The 21,047-nt window shown below is 40.3% G+C and overlaps 5 protein-coding genes across 5 annotated transcripts in view; 2 read left to right on the top strand and 3 right to left on the bottom strand.

The window, feature by feature from the left end:
* The first annotated feature begins 99 nt into the window (after positions 1–99).
* Positions 100–2,795, top strand: LOC6649469 (neprilysin). The gene is made up of 2 exons (XM_002072010.4): positions 100–1,597; positions 1,657–2,795. Exons 1-2 carry the CDS (start codon positions 293–295, stop codon positions 2,665–2,667), a joined length of 2,316 nt encoding a protein of 771 aa, XP_002072046.1. The 5' UTR covers positions 100–292; the 3' UTR covers positions 2,668–2,795.
* LOC6649470 (mitochondrial transcription rescue factor 1) lies at positions 2,774–3,604 on the bottom strand. Its single transcript, XM_002072011.4, has 3 exons — positions 3,236–3,604; positions 3,099–3,171; positions 2,774–3,034 (listed from the first exon to the last, which is right to left on the bottom strand). The coding sequence occupies exons 1-3, from the start codon at positions 3,538–3,540 to the stop codon at positions 2,831–2,833; spliced, it is 582 nt and encodes a 193-aa protein (XP_002072047.1). The 5' UTR covers positions 3,541–3,604; the 3' UTR covers positions 2,774–2,830.
* A 9-nt stretch (positions 3,605–3,613) lies between these two features.
* Positions 3,614–4,641, bottom strand: LOC6649471. Its single transcript, XM_002072012.3, has one exon. The coding sequence runs from the start codon at positions 4,570–4,572 to the stop codon at positions 3,631–3,633; it is 942 nt and encodes a 313-aa protein (XP_002072048.1). The 5' UTR covers positions 4,573–4,641; the 3' UTR covers positions 3,614–3,630.
* Positions 4,642–6,080: 1,439 nt separating this feature from the next.
* Positions 6,081–9,484, top strand: LOC6649576 (116 kDa U5 small nuclear ribonucleoprotein component). The gene is made up of 5 exons (XM_002072014.4): positions 6,081–6,297; positions 6,353–7,024; positions 7,087–7,370; positions 7,438–8,940; positions 9,008–9,484. Exons 1-5 carry the CDS (start codon positions 6,184–6,186, stop codon positions 9,363–9,365), a joined length of 2,931 nt encoding a protein of 976 aa, XP_002072050.1. The 5' UTR covers positions 6,081–6,183; the 3' UTR covers positions 9,366–9,484.
* Positions 9,485–9,656: 172 nt separating this feature from the next.
* LOC6649577 (tubulin beta chain) overlaps positions 9,657–21,047 on the bottom strand; it is a 32,481-nt gene continuing 21,090 nt past the window's right edge. Inside the window, exons 2-7 of the mRNA XM_002072015.4 lie at positions 20,585–20,819; positions 19,749–19,978; positions 12,108–12,275; positions 11,401–11,665; positions 9,920–10,242; positions 9,657–9,850 (exon numbers count right to left, since the gene is read on the bottom strand). Coding sequence (XP_002072051.2) covers positions 9,755–9,850; positions 9,920–10,242; positions 11,401–11,665; positions 12,108–12,275; positions 19,749–19,978; positions 20,585–20,819 — 1,317 coding nt within the window. The 3' untranslated portion in view covers positions 9,657–9,754. The remainder of the gene's footprint in view (positions 9,851–9,919; positions 10,243–11,400; positions 11,666–12,107; positions 12,276–19,748; positions 19,979–20,584; positions 20,820–21,047) is intronic.

Raw genomic sequence — 21,047 nt, forward strand, 5'->3', positions numbered from 1 at the left:
CGATTTTGTTAGTGCTCCCGCCAACTTTGAAATTATGAATGAGCTGAAATCTTTAATCAGATTTAGCATAGGTCAAGCACTGAGAATTTTTACAAATTCCGCCTGATTAACAAAGTCTTTGCGCAGAGAGTGTGAGAGCTTGAATCGTTTAAAAAGTTTAAGTGTCGGGCAGTTCTAAATTAGATTCGGAATTAAGCAGAAGTAACAAAAGAACGGACGTCAATCAATAGAAATTGTGCTGGTGATAGAGATAGCGGTGCCAAGTAGTTAGTTCATTAATTCAAATCGATCAATGACGCAGAGGATATTGTGGGTGCTCATTGTGAGCATCTTATTGATGACATGTGTGGCTAAGCCAACAGTGGAGGAAATTGGAGGAAACGTGGAGGGAAACACGACTGTGGCGGGAAATGCGACGGTGGAGGAAAATGTAAAAGCGGAGCAAAATGTAAAAGTGGAGGAGAATCTTATAAATAAGAATCCTGATGCCGATACCCTTAAATCCTTAAACACGACTGTGGCGGGAAATACGACTGTGGAGGAAAATGTAAAAGTGGAGGAAAATGCAAACGAGAATGAGAATCTTATAACAGAGAATACTGAAGCAGATGCTCTTAAATCTTATGCTGATCGCATGAAAAGCTATATGAATTTCTCAGTCTCTCCGTGCGATGACTTCTATGAGTATGCCTGTGGCAACTGGAAAAACGTTAAGCAGGATCGTCAGTCATCGCACAAGCGAAGCAATCTCTTGGACATTTTTTACACACTGAGCGATGTGACAGAAAAGTTGCTTACCAAAATGTCAATAGCTATTGATTTGGATTACGAAGCCGAGCTACAAATTGCACAACAATTTTATAATGCCTGCCTCACGGCCGATCTTAAGCCACTGCCAGCTGCCGACCCCGCTTATCTGGCCCTTATCAAATCTATTGGTGGTTTCCCGGCCGTTGAAGGCACGGCATGGCAAGCGGATAAGTTTAGTTGGTTCAACATGAGTGCCCATCTCACTAATTACGGAGTAGGAGGCTTAATTAACGAGGACATTCTGCCGCAGTATCCCTTTGCTCCCTTCTTCAGTCTACCCCAACTGGGTTTCGAGTACATCGTCCACAGCGATAACATTAAAACTAATGAGACACGAGGCTTTAAACTGAACGAGGAGCGAATGCGTGGATATTTGCAAGCCTTTGGACTGACTGAGGAGAAGATAAATGAGGTAACTGACGGCGTGTTTGCATTTTGGCACGATGCCCTGAATATCAGCGATCAGTTCGATGAAGATGAGGACAAGTGCGACGAAATGACAACAATCAACGCAATTCCCCCGTTTGCCCAATGGACCAACTACTATGAGATTGCCTGGAATGGGCAGAACTTTTCCACCGAAAAGCTTAGACGAGTCTGTGATTTTTACTACAAGGAATTAGATAAAGTATGCATCAAACATGCTCCGGCTGTGGCCAATTATTTGGCTATGAAACTATTGTACACAATGGATGCCAAGTTAAAAGATGTCAAGTTTCAGGGGGATTATTGCAAGCTCACTATCCAACACTCGCTGCCGTACCTGCTCGATAAACTCTATTTTCTGGTAAGTACAACAAAATCCATTCACCTTTTGAACAAAGTCAATTGTTAAACGCATTGCAGGAATACTTCAGCGAAGAGATTCATTCCGAAATCAAGGCCATTATCAACGAACTACGGAAGAGTTTGCGTGTGGTTTTAGAGAATGCCGAGTGGCTGGATGCCGAGACACGTCAGGAGGCCCTCGAAAAGGAATCGACTATTGAGTCGCGCATCGGTAGCTTTAAGGACGACGAGTTAATCGATCGTCTAATCCGGGAGATGAAGAACCTTACATTTGTAGATGGTACATATGCCCAGAATAATATAAATCTCAAACGATTTAGGGTCTATATGAATCGTTTCAATGGCCATCACAACATGGAACTGTCAAACGAAACGAAACCCTTGGAATTGGTAATGGGAATGCAAGTGAATGCCTTCTACTATAACATAGACAATTCGATTAATGTAATGGCTGGATTACTTCATCCGCCTGCCTTCCATCAGTCGTGGCCGAATTCATTGAAATTTGGAACAATTGGTTATTTGGTTGGTCATGAATTCACCCATGGTTTCGATACGACTGGATCCAACTTCGATAGTCAAGGCAAAAAACGTTACTGGTGGTCGAAGAAATCCGGCGCAGTTTTCAAAGAGCGTGCTCAGTGCTATGTGGATCATTATAATAATTATTTGATACCAGAGATTAATCGCAAAATCAATGGCAATCAAACCAAGGACGAGAATATAGCAGACAGCGGTGGCTTGCGGGAAGCATTGAGCGCCTATCGCAATTTCATAAAGGATCAACTGGCTACTGCCATTGCAGCTAACGAGACATTTGTACCGAAGAGTGAACAGATGCCTGGCCTGGATCATTCGCCGGAGCAACTGTTTTTCCTAGGCTTTGCTCAGGTGTGGTGTGCCGCCTATAAGGAGGAGCACTATTGGGAGGAGCTAACCAATGAGCATACAATGGACAAATATCGAGTCCTTGGTGCTGTCAGCAATAGCGAGGACTTTGCCGCAGCATACAATTGTTCACTTGGCAGTCCCATGAATCTTAAAGCCGACAAGTGCCGCGTGTGGTAGCATCGAGTTCAGCAATGTTGCTGATAAGCGGAACTCGGGATCGATAAGTAAGCTTTGTGTACACACTCGCACACACACACACACATTAAAAACTACGCATAAATAATCAAGTTTATAAAGAAATCTAAGCCTCTCTGTGTTTGTATTTTCCATTGTAATAGTTTTAGTGCGTTGCGGGCTCCGATGACTTATAGGCATTCGGTCCACGATAGTTCTCAATGAGCAGTGATTTAAAGCGACGTAGATGCACACTAAGTCCCTCCTCTCGATCGTTGGCGGATAGTATGACAACACGCGAGATTACCAAATGAGAGGGATTCGTTTGACTGAAACCACGTATTACATCAATTTCATCTCCCACATCAAGCTGCATTTGAATGAAAAGAAAATAGATTAGACATGAGCAAGGGAAAAATTTTTAGGAATTTTACCTGAACACTCTTCTTTTGCAGCTTCTTGCCATTGACCCGAATCTTGCTTTCATAGAAGTGAAGCTCCACCTTGCTGAAAATTAATAAGAAAATAAGTTTTCCCTGCTTTTAAGTTTATGTCTCTAAGATTCACTCACTTTCTGGCCATGCCAAGACCTGATTTCAGTAAGAGATCCGCTCTTAGGGAGTTGACATTGGCTTTGACCACCTTGGAGTCGCGCTCATCCTTGAATTCATCATTTGCTTCATCGTCACTATCCAGGTCCTCGGACGCACGAGAGGATTTCTTGTTGTATTTTAAAGCTACATGGCTGGCGTGAAGTGAAGCAACTTGTTGTTGGTATTGGGCGGGAATCACATTCTCTCGTGCTCTAATTACCACAGACGAAGTACTTAAAACAGATTCGGCAACTTTTGCTATTTGGCGTAATCTCCTTAACATTGCTCCAAAAACGTAACAAAATAGAAAAAACAAAAAAAAAGCACACTTAACCTAACATTAACAGCTGTTTTATGGTCGCGTTGCCAATTTTTATTTTGTTTTTGATGCCGGTTTTTTGTTGCGCTTCTTCTTTGGCTTCTTGTTTGGATTTTGTCGGATAACATTGATAGTAAGTGGACGGTATCTGGACAAATCCGTTTCCAAAAACTCATCCTCTGTATCCTCGAGATTCTCTGGTTCATCCACTTCCATGGCATCATCATCCATGGGCGTTTCGTCTACCTTGGATTCGGTTTCAAGGGGATTTTCTTTTGCTTTCATTGCCAAATTAGTAAGAGCAACTCCCAATTGTTGTGCCTCCAATTGTGGGTCTATTCTACTCAATGTCTGTTTGTTCGAACAAGATATATAATCACCAGTCCATTGTTTATCTTGATCGTCATCAGGTGTATCTATCTGCTCTTTAATTGGTGCTGGTGGCATCTCAAGCTTTGTTTTTTCCTTTATTTTTCTTTTTTTCACAATGGGTTTGGCTGGAAGTGGCCTCTGATGCTTGGTCACCCAATTATCCAAATCCTCGCTAATGTTTTTCAATTCTAGCGGAAGGGTCAGGGCCATTGATTTCACACCAAACAGCTTGAATGTAAGATCTTCAAGCTTGGATTGGGCAAAAATGCTAGCAGTTGGTATCTTAACGGATGCACTGGTGCCGATCAGTCGGATGAGATGCGTCGGCCTCAGGCTCAGGGATATAAAAATACAAGAAAATCGCTGGCCATGAATGGCACGCAAACAGCTCTCCAGACCCAGATTAATGTGCGAGTGACTGGCGAAGTTTTTCATTGGAGGTTTACCTCCCTTACTGACGAAGTTAGATTTGGCTTCTTCCAAAATGTTGCAAAACTGCTGCAGTTCATTTTCGGGCAATACAGGACAGTATTGCTTGTAAGGATTGGCCAGGACGGTGCGCAACTTGGGCAACACTTTCTTCTTGCCCTTCAATTCCTTTTGTTTAATGCTTGCCAAGCTCATATTGAAAAACTTTTCTGTTTGTATATAAAATTTTTAGCAATGTGTTTTCACCGTCTTGCCAACTGTGCAACAGGTGATAGCGCTGCCAGACTTTAAAACGAAAACTGCCGCTGCACTTAAATTAAAATTCGAAATAACAAAAAATTTAATCAATCCCAAATTTATTTCATCGTTTAGTTCAAAAAAAAATATTAAGAATAAAATACAAAATTATGTCTAGTATACAAATTCTGGCATTACATCTGAGGAATAAGTTAGCTTTCTGGCATTTGACTGATTAATATCATCTACGGGAATGAAATTCTCTTGTTTTATATATATTATATTCGATTCGGTAGTATTATCTTCCTCTGTGCTGGACTCAAAGGTGGTAGAGGTTATAATGTCATTACTTTCGGTAACAGTTTCAAAATATCCTGGTGTTGTGGAAATAATCTCCATTAGCAAAGTGGATGTGATCGGCAATTCAGTGCTGAGTATGGAATTTGTTGTAAATTCGGTTGTGCTTTCAATCGACTCCGTTGTTGAGTCTAATGTGCTGGCATTATTATCAATTAAAATACTTTGCAAAGTTGTTGTCTCTTCCAAAATTGATGCACTTGAAGTTGTATTTTCAATCCAAGAATCTGTTGTTTCATTGCTTTCGTCTATATTTTCTTCAGTTGTGATGCTTTGCCAGGTTGATGTTTCTTCAAGAGTGGGGATACTTGAAGTTGTGGTTTCAGTCCAGGACGTGGATGTTTCTAATGTGGTTTCTTCTAGATCAGTAGCTATTGTGCTTGTTGATTGAGTTAGTTCCGTTGACTGCTCCGACGTTTCAGTTGTTATTTCAGACCAAGATGTGGTTGTTTCTAACGGTGCATCAGTGGTTTCACTTGGTACCTGAACTGGTTGTGGCACGTACGGTTTGTATTGTTTGTGATTATAAAGTTTTCGGTTTTCAATGTGATATTCCGCCAGTTTAATCCAATCTTCGCGACTGGTTATTATGTTTAAATTCCCATTTTGTATCTTGGCTTGGCTGAATGCGGTATAATGAGCTATTAGAAGTAGAAAACACAGCGCCCACATGACGTTTCTTTTTAAGCCGTAAAAATTGACTAATTGCTTTTCAGAAAATGGCAGGCTATTTAAGTAGAAACCTGCTAATCGTTTACCTGTTGATGTCTTGGTTTACCTGGATTGTGGTGCAAATTACCCATTAGTCCTTAGCATGACATATGGCATCCATTTTGAAAATGTGCCTGCTACTTAAGCCAATATAGGAAAATCATAGAAATTTTAGAAAAAATGCCATTTCCCCATCTTCTCTTCCGCTGACAATATGTAATTTTGCATTGCGATATGGATTTATAAAATATTTAACGCAAATCGTCAAATATATTTTTAAATCTCCTTTTGTGGGCAAAAATATGCAGTGTGATGGCGGCATGTGCTGATATGAAATTTTGGCGCCACTGAGAATTGTAAAGTGTTGGTCACCCTTATACTGCTGGTATTGCCAGAAAGTTGCCGGTTTTTCGTTCTGGCAACATTGCTGAAAACGTTTTGCCGACGCCGCCACCGCTAAGTTTCTTTTTTAAATAAATATTTCCTTTTTTAACACACACAATGGATTCCGATTTGTACGATGAGTTTGGCAACTATATAGGTCCCGATTTGGACAGTGACGAGGACGATGATCAGAGTATTTATGGGCAACCTGATGTGCAGGACGACCAAGATGTAAGTACTCCTAAGAACCACGATTTCACGGTGCTAAAGCCTTGCGTTCACATAGGAAGACGATATGGATGCCGATGAAGCTGAACCACAAGAGGATGAAGACAAGGAAGTGACCGCTGTGGTGCTGCATGAGGACAAACGATATTATCCCTCTGCGGTGGAGGTGTACGGGCCGGATGTGGAAACCATAGTGCAGGAGGAAGATGCCCAACCGCTAGACAAACCACTCATAGAGCCGGTGAAGAAGCTAAAGTTTCAAATCAAAGAGCAAGACTTAATGGAAACCACTTATGATATGGAGTTCATGGCCGATCTAATGGATACGCCACCCCTGATACGTAATGTGGCCCTCGTTGGTCATCTGCATCATGGCAAAACCACATTTGTAGACTGTCTCATACGACAAACACATCCGCAGTTTGAGAATATGGAGGAGCGATCCCTCCGATACACAGACACTCTGTTCACAGAGCAGGAACGTGGCTGCAGCATCAAAGCCACGCCGGTAACACTCGTTCTGCAGGATGTGAAGCAAAAGAGCTACCTGCTCAATATATTTGATACACCCGGCCATGTGAATTTCTCCGACGAAGTTACAGCATCCCTTCGCATGAGTGACGGAGTGGTCCTATTCATCGATGCGGCCGAGGGTGTCATGCTCAATACGGAACGCCTGCTAAAGCATGCTGTGCATGAACGTCTGGCCATTACCGTATGCATTAACAAGGTAAGTCCAGTATGATTATTGTGCCAGTAAATAGGTTAAACTAAAAAATTGATCGATTTCAGATTGATCGACTTATCTTGGAGCTAAAGTTGCCACCGCAAGATGCTTACTTTAAACTCAAGCATATTGTCGAGGAGGTAAATGGCCTACTGAGCATTTACGCTGGAGGTGATGAGAGTCTCATGGTCTCACCCATTTTGGGCAATGTGTGCTTTGCCAGTGCCCTATACGGTTTTTGCTTCACTCTGAAATCGTTTGCCAAACTTTATGCAGATACCTACGAGGGTGTCCAGTATTTGGATTTCGCTAAACGCCTATGGGGCGATATGTACTTCAATAGTAAAACGTAAGTGATTCCCATACTAATTAATTCCGTGCTAATTTCTACTTTATCTCTCATTTTATTCAAATAGACGAAAATTCAGCAAAAAACCGCCACATAACTCGGCACAGCGCAGCTTTGTTGAGTTTATATTGGAGCCAATGTATAAGCTTATTGCCCAGGTGGTCGGAGATGTGGATACCACTTTGTCGGACACCTTGGCCGAGTTGAGTGTGCGAGTGTCCAAGGATGAGATGAAGTCGAATATACGACCATTATTGCGTTTGGTTTGCAATCGTTTCATGGGCGACTGCAGCGGATTTGTGGATATGTGTGTAGAGCACATCAAATCGCCATTGGAGAACGCTAGGCGAAAGGTGGATCACATTTACACTGGTCCCAAGGAGGGTGACATTTATCGCGACATGATTAGCTGCAATCAATACGGAACTCTAATGGTGCACAGTTCCAAGATGTATCCAAACGACGAGTGCACCTTCTTTCAGGTGTTGGCTCGCGTGGTTTCTGGAACTTTACATGCCAGTCAAGAGGTCCGTGTGCTTGGCGAGAATTACACGTTGCAGGATGAGGAGGATTCCCGCATTCTTCAAGTCGGCAGATTGTGGGTCTATGAGGCCCGCTACAAGGTGGAATTGAATCGGGTTCCCGCAGGCAACTGGGTGCTCATTGAGGGCATCGACCAGTGCATTGTGAAAACATCAACAATCGCAGACATTAATGTTCCCGAAGATCTTTATATATTTCGGCCACTTAAGTTTAATACGCAAAGTATTATCAAGATTGCCGTCGAGCCCGTTAATCCCTCTGAGTTGCCAAAAATGTTGGACGGCCTGCGCAAGGTTAATAAGTCCTATCCTCTGCTCTCCACCCGAGTTGAGGAGTCTGGCGAGCATGTGATCCTTGGCACAGGCGAGCTATATCTAGATTGTGTAATGCATGATCTCCGGAAAATGTACTCAGAGATTGACATCAAGGTGGCCGATCCTGTAGTCGCCTTCTGCGAAACTGTCGTGGAAACTAGCTCACTCAAATGCTTCGCCGAGACACCCAATAAGAAGAATAAGATTACCATGATATCGGAACCATTGGAAAAGGGCCTGGCCGAGGACATTGAGAACGAGACGGTCTGCATCAATTGGAATAAGAAGCGGATCGGTGAATTCTTTCAGGTCAACTACGACTGGGATTTGCTGGCAGCTCGTTCCATCTGGGCTTTTGGTCCGGATACAACTGGTCCCAATATTCTTGTTGACGACACTTTACCCTCAGAGGTCGACAAAAATCTACTGACTGCTGTGAAGGATTCAATTGTACAGGGCTTCCAATGGGGTGCGAGGGAAGGTCCCCTCTGCGAGGAGCCCATACGAAATGTCAAGTTCAAAATATTGGATGCCGTCATCGCCAATGAGGCACTGCATCGGGGCGGTGGCCAAATCATTCCAACAGCTCGTCGAGTGGCTTACTCGGCATTCTTGATGGCCACACCTCGCCTCATGGAACCTTATCTTTTTGTAGAAGTGCAAGCGCCGGCTGATTGCGTCTCCGCTGTCTATACGGTACTGGCCAGACGGAGGTAAGTCGAGAACTTGATGTGTGCCATAATCAACTCTCTAACACGTCTCTTTTCCAATTGCTTGCAGAGGCCATGTCACTCAGGATGCCCCCGTGTCTGGTTCGCCCATCTATACAATCAAAGCATTCATACCCGCCATCGATTCATTTGGTTTTGAAACAGATCTGCGTACCCATACCCAGGGTCAAGCATTCTGTTTGTCCGTGTTCCATCACTGGCAAATAGTGCCCGGTGATCCTCTGGATAAGAGCATAATTATCAGACCACTAGAGCCCCAACAAGCCTCCCATTTGGCACGAGAATTCATGATCAAGACGAGAAGGCGTAAGGGTCTATCGGAAGATGTGTCTATCAATAAATTCTTTGATGATCCTATGTTGCTGGAATTGGCACGCCAGGATGTGCTAGTCAATTATCCAATGTAATCAAATGTTATCAGAGTTAGGAATGCAATTATTGATCAATAATGGATTTGTCAAACTAAAGAGAAAGAAATCCACTTCAGACAAACAATAAAATATATTTCTTATGGTAAACTTTTAAATCATTCCAGACTCAATTAAGAAATGAATTCTAAACTTGACCGAAAGAATCATGAAACTCCTAACAAGGCGAAATTTACTTTTTACGAGTTCTGAATTTCCTGTGAATAATCAATAATGCAAAACAGACAAAGATCCAGATCAAATTATCCAATTAAATGTTATAACCGATAATTGGTATAATTATTATTACATCTGTATTTGAAGCCATTTAATTGTAATCTAATTTACAGATAGAAACAAATAATATGAACACAATTCTATTCGGATTGTTATTCGGCATCGCCATTTTGGAGACCCTCCGATTCGTAGGCCTCCTGCTCGCCTTGCTCATCATCAAACTCGACATCATCGTCGGCAGTTGCCTCCTGGATAGGATCGAATGGAAATTGATTTAGAATTTGTTAAGATGGGACGAAAATCTTGATGACACTCACCTGATACTGTTGGTATTCGGAAATCAAATCGTTCATATTGCTCTCGGCCTCGGTGAATTCCATTTCATCCATGCCTTCGCCCGTGTACCAATGCAAGAAGGCCTTGCGACGGAACATGGCGGTAAACTGCTCAGAGATGCGTTTGAAGATCTCTTGAATGGCCGTCGAATTGCCAATGAAAGTGGCGGACATCTTGAGGCCACGTGGTGGTATATCACAGACAGCCACCTTGACATTGTTGGGTATCCATTCGACAAAGTAACTGCTGTTCTTGCTCTGGACATTGAGCATTTGTGTGTCCACTTCCTTCATGGACATGGGTCCTGTTAATTATGGCAGAGACAAGAAAAACAGATTTTTTTTTTACGGAAGGAAGAAATGTTTTGCTTATGCTTTCTTAGAGTCTCCATCCACCCCAGAAGCTATTGTATTTATATACATCAAAAGGCAAGTTGACTTTGATGAGCCAAACAGAAATCCCCAATCCCCAAAATCCCTGAATATGAAATACTAAACGGCTTCTAAGCCCAAACAAGCGCACTTTGCCACCTGGAGTCGGCTTTTAGGCGCACAAACAGTCCCAGGAGGCAACTAAAAAAGTTGTTTAAATTCCTGTCGTACGGCGTTTTGTATTTTTCTTCGCTTTTCGTTTTGTGTTGAAACACATTTTTGTGATTAATTATTTTGCAAGTATTTCTGGCAGTCAGTCAGAGAAAGAAGGACGAACGGACGCGAGTCCTGCGACAGGCATTGCAGCCTTAAGTCACGTTCAGCATGATTAGTTAAGCCCAAAGTCGTTTCGGCTGATGGTCGTATACACACACACACACACTCGCACACACTTTATACAATTCCCCAATGGATCTTGAAAGTAAATTTCTAATTACGCGCGTTTTGCGAGTCATCAGTCAAAGGCAAATGCAAACTGGCGGCCAGAGGCGGAGGCAGAGAGCAAGTGGAGAGTGAGCAAAGCCAAATGAAATATTATGCGGCATACTTTTGGGCGCCACATCTCGTAGCAGTTTATTAATTTAAAAAATTAGCGCAAAAAGAGGAAATTCCCGCCTAGACCTGGCCATAGATGGGATAATATGGAAATGGCAGACGCTCGGTGGTCTCATCGGTCTCGGTGGTGTTTGGCGGTGGCTAACAAATTTACGCTACGTGCGCGTTGACGGATTGCAGCCTTTTTTGTTGCCGCCAGCCAACTGGCATTAATCATTTTCATTTCCAGTGGCCTCCTCCATAAGTAGGCTTTGCGTTTGCTAATAAAATTGTCGCTCTTCCTGCTGCCCAAGGTGTGCCACCTGCTGGCCCGGCTTAGCTGGCTAGCCATTGGCCATGACAAAGCGACAAAATTGTTTGGCTAAGCCTTTGGGGTTAAATGGATGATTGCATGATGGGTGCTTAAGGAGAGAAAAAACTATTTGTCTCTTTTTCTCCCCCATCTGTGTTTGCTTTTCCCCTTCCCCTGTACTTACCACGGAAGATGCAGGCAACTGTCAAGTAGCGGCCATGTCGAGGATCACAGGCGGTCATCATGTTCTTGGCATCAAACATCTGCTGAGTCAGCTCGGCCACGGTAAGAGCGCGATATTGTTGCGATCCCTTGGCCGTTAGGGGAGCAAAACCAGGCATAAAGAAGTGCAAGCGGGGGAAGGGTACCATATTGACGGCCAATTTACGCAAATCGGCATTCAATTGGCCGGGGAAACGCAGGCAAGTGGTTACACCGGACATGGTGACCTAAATATAAATGGGAATACTTAGTAAGCAATAGATTTCAATGGCAAGACACTCATTAACAGGACAGGACATTGGCAATTCACTCTTCCTTATTTAGTTCCATTGGTTTCGACTACTTACGGACACCAAGTGATTGAGATCCTCGTAGGTGGGTGAACCGAGACGCAAAGTCTGATAGCAAATATCATACAAGGCCTCATTGTCAATGCAAAATGTCTGGTCCGTGTTCACGCATAGCTGATGCGCCGACAAGGTGGCATTATATGGCTCCACAACCACCTCGGACACCTGACATCCCACCCCCAAGGATGTGGCGTGGATGTGACATTTGACAGTTGATGATTGTTTTTTTTTTTTGGTTGTTGGGGGTAGTCGGGGGGTGGAATGACGCACACACACAAAACATACACATTAGACGGATTAATCAAAGAGTTACACTTACAGAAACGAGATGATTCAAATCGCCATATGTGGGCGATGACAATTTCAGCGTGCGGAAGCAAATGTCATAGAGAGCCTCGTTATCAATGCAGAACGTCTCGTCGGTGTTCTCCACCAGTTGGTGTATGGAGAGCGTGGCATTGTATGGCTCCACAACGGTATCGGATACCTAATTTGGGATTACCCCCAAAACAATTCAGCAGCGGCAGCAAAAACATAAGAATCGATGGCGGGCATCATGCAGAAATGAAAGCAAATACAAAATATTTGTTAATTAGCAATTAGCAATACATTGGATTAAGTATAGTTTTAAACGTTAAATCTATATAGACTTATCATATATTTATCTAAAATGATTGGATATAAATGATGCTAGCTAGCAAGGTAAAGGTCATGGCTAATGGCAGTTGTGGCTAATAGCCACTTAAAGAGTCTTGACCAAATTATATAATCAAATTCTGGTTCAGCCTACATATCACACAACAATTACACATCGATTAACTATAATTTTTTATCATCATCAAATCTTTACTGATAGGGACAACTTTTAAAATTTACTAATAATTATTTCCCTTCAAAGTTCTTTCTCATTATAATAGAATGAATGATGCTATCTTATTTAACAAAAAGTTCGCCAGAACGATTTGACCCTTAAAGTATGCATTATCCTGGAAGAGTATTTATTGTGTCCAACAAATTTATAATTTTTCGTATGCTGTGTACATTTTAAATTGTCCTTTGACAATATTTACTTCAATTATTTTCTATTAACAGAACTTTCCAAAAAATCCTTATATGCTTCAAGAATTAAACATCTTGGACTTTTTATTACATAAATTAGAACAAAGTTACGCCAATTTATAACCCTAGATCCGTCCCTTCATAAAACAGCATCAAAGTGACAAACAAATGTATAAATTCCAAGATCTTTTGGCTGTAGTTTAGTTAGTTAGTTTTTGGCCTGGGAAAAGGAATATATTGTATGATAGGGCGATATTTTTTCTGTTTAAAAAAAAACTGTAAAAACTGGTACCGACTTTTAAATTGTGACTAAAATATAGCAACAACCTCTTCTTTGCCTCTAAAAGGCCATTTAGGGATGTCCTGACAATTCTACCATAGTGTTTGTTTTAGTCCTACCATTCCTTCAAAATTCCCTTGGACTTTTTAAGTCACACTCATTTTCATAGTTTAAAAAAGCACTTAAATTTTTAAAAAATAAATATCCTTTTTTATAGAACTGCACATATAAATTATTCTAAAAATATAGATACTTTCATAGTTCTCAATGGAGTTCTTTAGCAAAGTCTGCTGATGATAGAACTTGGTAGTTCTTGAAATGGCTATACAGACAACCTGCTCATCTTTTTGTGTGTTGCCTTTAAAATAATCTTTTTTTGTAAGATTGACCTCGAGCCGGCTAAGTTCGATTTAGATTTCAATAGGTCGTAAACTAACCAGGTTCTCAAAAATATAGAAAGAGTGCGATAAATAAAGTTGAATGAGAGATTCCAAACGAGGGTTTCTTTCCAAATCCAAAAAAGGATTCAAAATTTCTGTTGTTAAACTGGAAAGTTGTCTCTCTTTAAAAATTCGAATTAAATTCTTTTCCCCTCAAAATTCAGAGTCAGAACAGCAGATTAATACTTGTTTTTAAAAGATTACAAATCAAGTCTGCTTTTTTGCTTAATTGTAAAGTTAAAATAGTTAATGAAGTTGAAGGAGAAACTGTTTTTAATATTGCTCAGATGTTCTCGAATTGGCAAGATTAGGCAGTAATAGATTAGTGTCTAATTTATATTCAAATTTTAAAATATATTTTAAACACTGTTTGACAGTTTGTCCAGTTATAAGTCTGTTTGAAGTTCTCTTGCTTAATATGATGTACATATGTATATATATATTCCAAGAAGTACATATGTACGAATTTCCTTTTGTTGATTCACCGCACTGACAACCGCAGGCTAATCAATTCAATTATTCAATTAATGGTATGGCTCTGGTGAGTGTGAAGTTGAATGAAATGCAATTAAAGTACTCATGAGAACTTGACAATTATTCTCACACTCACGATGTGTTAAATCGTGAATTAGACAAGTGGAATACCGGAATGGTCTAATATTCTGAACTTTTAAAGAAAAACAAATGTTGAACGTTTGAAATGAATATACATACATATATGATACTTGGTCATAGATATCATAAATATCTGCATACTTGAGCAATAAAAAGTTCATTGAGCCATGAAATTAGCATTTGACAAAATTCTTACCCAGTCTACGTTTGTGTGTGTGTGTGTGAGCCATAAATTTTATGGAATTTTTAGTATACCCTCACACACTCACACACACACACGTACGCCGTTAGTTACATTTGTATTGTGTTAAATTTATTATTGTCACGCTTGGAAAGCCAATGGTCAACTAGTATTGGTTCAATATCAATTCCTGGTCCGATGCCTTGTTTTTCCAACTTTAAACCCACCGCCCACTTGGCTCTCCAGCCTCTCACCCAGGACACTCTTTAGTTATTTCTGATGTTATTTATATGTATGTGTGTGCCTGTGTGTGTTTGTGTGTGTGTGGTCAGGCTGTCGCGTGGCTTACCGCAATGTTTTGGCTTTGGCGGCCATTTTGTTGTGGCCTGACCTGACATATGCCTGTCACTTTATAATGCTTTAAATACACACACACATACACCCACCCACACACACCCACACACACACACACACAGACACACACAGCTTTTCTATATCTCCATGTTGGTATCTATATAATTTAATAGTTTTTTTTTAAAGCCCTTTTTATACCATACACCCATAGGGTGAAATGGTATATTAAAGTCGCCAAAATGTATGTAACAGGCAGAAGGAAGCATCTCCGACCCCACAAAGTATATATATTCTTGATCAGGATCAACAACCGAGTCGATCTAGCCATGTCCGTCTGTCCGTCCGTCTGTCCGTCTGTCCGTCCGTCCGTCTGTCCGTCTGTCCGTATGAACACCTAGATCTCGGAGACTGTAAGAGCTAGAGCCACCAAATTTGGTATGTAGACTCGTGTAGTATGTACAGTGATCAAGTTAATTTCAAATTTTTGCCACGCCCCTTTCCGCCCCCGCAATTTAAAAAAAGCGTTTATCTTAAAAACTATTCCAGTTATAGACACCATATTTGGTATGTATATTTGCTTAGTAAATGCACACATTTTGTTTATATAAAGATTTTGCCACGCCCTTTTCCGCCCCCGTAATTTGAAAAACTTGATTATCTCCTTTATTTTTTTACCTTATGCAATCAAATTCGGCACATTTAAATTTAATACTAATATCTAGCAAAATACCAAATTTGATCAAAATTGGACAAAAAACAGTCGAGTTATGCATATAAACGTTTTTCCATAAGGCCGGAGTTGGCCGTTGGCTGGTGGGGGCGCTAGGGTGCTCGTATGATTGAGTGAGCGAGATACTAAGATATGCTTGTAAAAAGCATGTGAAAATGCATTGCACTGGTGTATGGTATACCTAAGTCGGCGAGACGACTTACTTACTTCATTTTATATGCTGATATTTATGCAAATGGAAAAAAATAATAATAAATTGTTCATTATTTTAGCATATGATTAAAGATTTTAATTATGTTCATTAATTAATGAATGACTGAAACATGAACATGAACATAAATGCTCAAGGCCCTCTCACGGCTGATGCTGATGATGATGATGATGATGATGGAAATCTGCTTGAAATTGAAGAAAAGCCATAATGATCTCAAATTCAGAGAGATTTCCCAGTTGCTGCCAGAGGGCCAATGGCCAATGCTGCTCGTAAATCCTTTTGATTTGCTATCACAGATGTAGAGACAAATATTGTGCCTGACCAGTGTCCAAATAGTAGAGCAAAAACAACAATAACATTTCAAAATGCAAAATGCTTGTGTCTGGGCATAACTCATTAGTATTAACTGCATGTACACACACACACACACACAATGGCACCTGCCTGAATCGGTGTTACCAATTTTGCAGGGTGTGAGTCTGTGCGTTATCGCTCTGGGCCCCGGACCATTAAATAATTGCCACAATTTATGTGCACAAATTTTGCATTTCGGTTCCAAAACTGAAACTCAAGTGTGGGCAATGCATCTTGCCTGCTCAAATATACAGGGCCAATGCAAAAGATTATACATAATTTTCAATTGCACATACTCTCATTCACACACACATGACGGTGTATCTGTATATGTGTTTGTGTGTACTTATTGTTACCCTGCAGTACGCGTCTGCGGAGACTCTCCGTCGAGTTTGCGGGGACATGTCCGCTGTCTTGGGGGACATAGCGGCGACACGCTCATTTAAGTTGCGGCGACATTTAACATTAGATGACCTAGCAATAAGGACAATCGGGACAACTGAGCGACAACGTCGACGGTATGTCCGCGGATGGTTTTTCGAAAATGTTTTGAGGGACATTTGCAAAGAAATTTCCTCTGAACGTCGACGGTACGTCGGCAGGTCTTCTTTGCGTTCGTGTCAGAGGACGTTCCAGCGACATTTGCTTTGAATGTCGACCATTGATCGATGGATTTTCTTTGCATGCGCGTCAGAGGACGTTCCATCGACAATTGCGTTGAATGTGTTGTCCATACAAAAATAAAAAACAAAATACAAATGTTCTTTTGATTAATTTATTCATTTATTAAATTTTTATTTCACAGCAATTTATTATATTATATTTTTTATTTATATTTATTTATATATTTATTCTTAATTTTTAACTAATTTTATTAATTTACAATAAGCTGTTGATCCAGACAGACAGACGGACAGACGGATTCGAACTCGTCTTGTCATGCAGATCAAGAATATATATACTCTATATGGTCGGAAACGTCTCCTTCTGTGCGTTACAAACATCTGATCAATTTTATAATACCCTCTGGAACATAAAAAATTAAAATTTGTCACTTCTATTGTTACAATTTATTTTCATTAAACTTCATTTGATTTATTTTGAAATGCATGCCAACTTACCTTTATAAATTTTTAATAATTTAAATATTTTCACTGTAATCTTTCTCACTGTAATCTTTGACAACTGTCTTGTACGCAATTCTAAATCAAATGCAAAGAGAAACGAAAATTACAAAGCGACGCGTGCCGAAATGGTAAATAAAAACAACAATGCAATGTCCCGTTTTAACTTTGTTCTTTTTGTCTTCCTTCTTGTCGCGTCCCGAAAACACAGAGTATGCTTGGCCATAACCGACGATGCATGTAAAATTATGTAAAATTTACATATGTTTTACATCAAAAGAACATGCTTATTTAATGATCAATTTATAAAAACAAGTTATTGACAAATTATGTATATATAAAAATAATATATAGTCGACGATGCGGCGACATTGTCGACCGGGGACATTTGGTACTGGAGGGTAGATATTTGTGCAGCATGCAATTGCATTTATGCAACAACTGTGAGTCTGAGTGTATCGCTTCAGGCGAAACACTGCAACTGCAACAGTAGAAGGAGGAGGAGGAGGAGCAGGAGCAGGAGGAAATCCAGAAACAACAGACGAAAGGTGCAGCTGGAGCTGGAGATACAACAGCTCATTCCTAGGTAAAAATGAAGAGTGCCGAACTGTTTGCATTGCATCCTGTATCTGAAATGCATTTTTCATGTCCAACCCATGGCAAATTCAACCGGAATTACGTTCTCAGAGAAGAAATGGCTAATAGATAAATGCGCAGTTCATTCAGAATTTCAAACAATGGTGAAAGAGTTTTCCCATTTGACCAATTGATTATGAAAGAATTGAAAGTCAAATCAGCTTAAGTATGGCAGCCATAAGGATTTAAGTTCACTTTTGAATTAGAAGGAAAAAAAGATGGAAAAGGTTCTCCTTAAGGTAGAGAATTATATCCTTCGATTCTGTAATGTATGGCCAGTTTCTGCCTTCTTTGCCTTCTCAAATAGGAAAGGGACTATAATGCTTTCAGGATTTCTAGTTGATATGTAATTCAGTGTAATTTAAACATAAATCATGTGACGGTTTCAGTTTATGCATTAATTTAACAAACATAATTATGCATTTTTATTCCAAATCCTATAACAATGGACGACCCTCTCCAACCTGTAGATATGCATGTACCTATATATATATATATGATGAATTTTTGTATCGCCATTGGACACCTCCTGCCAATGACAATCAATTTTGCACTGAATTAATTTAATTAAATGTCAAAATGTAATTAAATGCGAATAATGCTTATAATGCAAATGAAGGCGTGTCACGTAACATTCTCCCTTGCCCCAAAAACAATAACTCTACCCCCCAACACCCCAAAGACCCCTTCAACTAGGATATGCGTGTGTGTGTGTGTGTGTACGTGTGTAAAATATGCAACTGGGTTAATTAAGCAGCAATTGAAGCGTGTCACAAAACAAAAAAAAAAGCACGAAAAAGGAAGACACAACAAAATAAAAGCAACAAAACAAAAAAAATTTGTCCACACAATTTAGATGGCATCTTCCTTATGAGTGCGAACCACGAAATTGCATTAAAATTGCATTGCCAATTAGGCTTTGGCCGTTGGTCCAATGGCCATGCTAATTTTGCCAGCAAATTAATTAGAATTATTCTGTACAAAGCCGAGAGAGAGAGTACCACAGCGCATAAAGCCGCCAATTGAATTTAGCGTATGAGTTGCATAAATAAAACAACATTTGTGGAAAACACTCACACACACACCGACACACACACACAGAGATTGGTGTTGCCATGGCCATCTCGCTAATTTGGCAAAAACACAGGTGCAAGTGTAAAATGTATTTTTCGGTCCATGAATGAGGTCGGCTTATGGACACCATCAAATGTGAACACTGATTCGCATCAAAATATTATTTCAATCATTTAAATCACTGAAATGCACTGAAATCATGCTAAAGTTCCCGTGACACTAAAATTTACATTAATTTACTTAAATTGTAACTAAATCACTAATAATAATCAATCTACTGGAAACATTCATGCTTTCTAGAATCTTTCTAGAAACTCTTATCTATTTATATTATCTTATTTATATTGTTTATTACTTCAAAACTTATTAAGAATTATAGCTAAATTAAGCAGAAAACTTAGGAAAAGCTTTTTGTATAAAAATTGACTCGTCTTAATCTCATCTAGGATTGACCTCAAGCCCTTTAATCCTAAGGTTTTTAGTAAAAACTTCAAATAGTCTAACAAGAGGAACTTCAAGTATGCAAGTCACCGATTCTGATATCTAAAACTTATCTATTTTTAATGTATTTTTTCTTATTAGTGACCAAAAATATAGGATTAAATACGATTTACATGGATAATATAGAAAAGTGCAGACAGTCAGCCGAAAGTTCCCCTTCTAGATCTATTTCCTTAATATCTAAATACTTTTTTTGGCTACCTAGATTCCAATTTATTAATAAATGAAACAATCCATATACATAACTTTTATTTGCAAATACCACTGTGTGTGAGAGATTTCTCATTGATTGTGCATGACCTAAGCTGATTTGATTTAAGCGGCTTGCAATTTGGTCATGGACCATAATGAGGATGATGCTGATCTATTATAGTTAGTCCTGGGTACTATAGGCTTACCTTGGGCGATGGCACCACAGAGAATGAATTCATGATGCGATCCGGATATTCTTCGCGTATCTTGGAGATAAGCAATGTGCCCAGGCCAGAGCCAGTGCCGCCGCCCAATGAGTGGGCCAATTGGAAACCTTGCAGGCAATCACAGCCCTCCGATTCTTTGCGCAATACTTCCAGAACCGAATCGATTAATTCGGCACCCTCTGTATAATGACCCTTGGCCCAGTTGTTGCCTGTAAATAAGATATTGGAATTTTAAATTTGGCTTTTACAAATGTCTATCTAATCAACACACACACACACAGAGATACACACACAGATACACACACAGATACACACTCGCCAAGTGCCAGCTGACATGTACAAAATTAATTTTAATCGTCAGCCGCAGGCCATTTTATAATTGCAATCATCATCATCTACAGACGCGCCTCCACCACCACAACCACCAGCAACATTATCGCCACCATCAGCAGGAGCAGAATAGGCTCATGTCAATGGCAGCGGTAATTATGGCCAGGGCGTAGTCCTGCGCATATCAACAAACAATCATTGGACAAAGGCAGACCAGAGAGAGTACATTGATGCTGTGGCTTGTCCGCCATTAAGTGCCCAAAGACCACGACTTCGCCAGCCTCATCTTGTTTGAACTGCATCAAAGTAATGAAAACATCGCTTCATGTTGTTCTCCCCGATTCTTGTGGCCATAGTTGTTGTTTCAGTCGACCAGCTGAAACAACTATCAAGTGCACGGCCATCATACTGATGGATGGGCGGGGTAGACTGATAATGGAAACACGAAGACACGACAAACCACAGACTGGTTAATTTCAACTTACCCGCTCCAGATTGTCCATATACAAAATTATCGGGCCTAAAGAGTTGACCCATCGGTGACTGGCGCACCGAATCCATGGTGCCTGGCTCCAGATCAATGAGAACAGCTCGTGGCACAAATTTGCCGCTGGTTGCCTCATTATAATAGACATCGATGCGTTCTTGCTGTAAATCCGATTCACCGTGATAATAGCCATTGGGATCAATGCCATGTTCATCGGAAATTATTTCCCAGAACTACGAAAAAAAAAAAGAAACCAAAAAGGAAACCATCATCAATTTAATGCATATTTATAGGAATAAATCCAATTATTAATCAAGCAAAATACAAGAGGAGGGGGGGAGGGTGACCCTTAAATATGCAAATATGCAATGTCAGTTTGGGGTTCTCATTTCTTTATTTATAATTTATGAAATTGCGCAAGCGACTTTTTTTCTTTTGCGATGTAAAAAATATTATTTTTC

This window comes from Drosophila willistoni, chromosome 3R, assembly GCF_018902025.1.
Source record: "Drosophila willistoni isolate 14030-0811.24 chromosome 3R, UCI_dwil_1.1, whole genome shotgun sequence".
In the NCBI taxonomy this organism is placed as follows: Eukaryota; Metazoa; Arthropoda; class Insecta; order Diptera; family Drosophilidae; genus Drosophila; species Drosophila willistoni.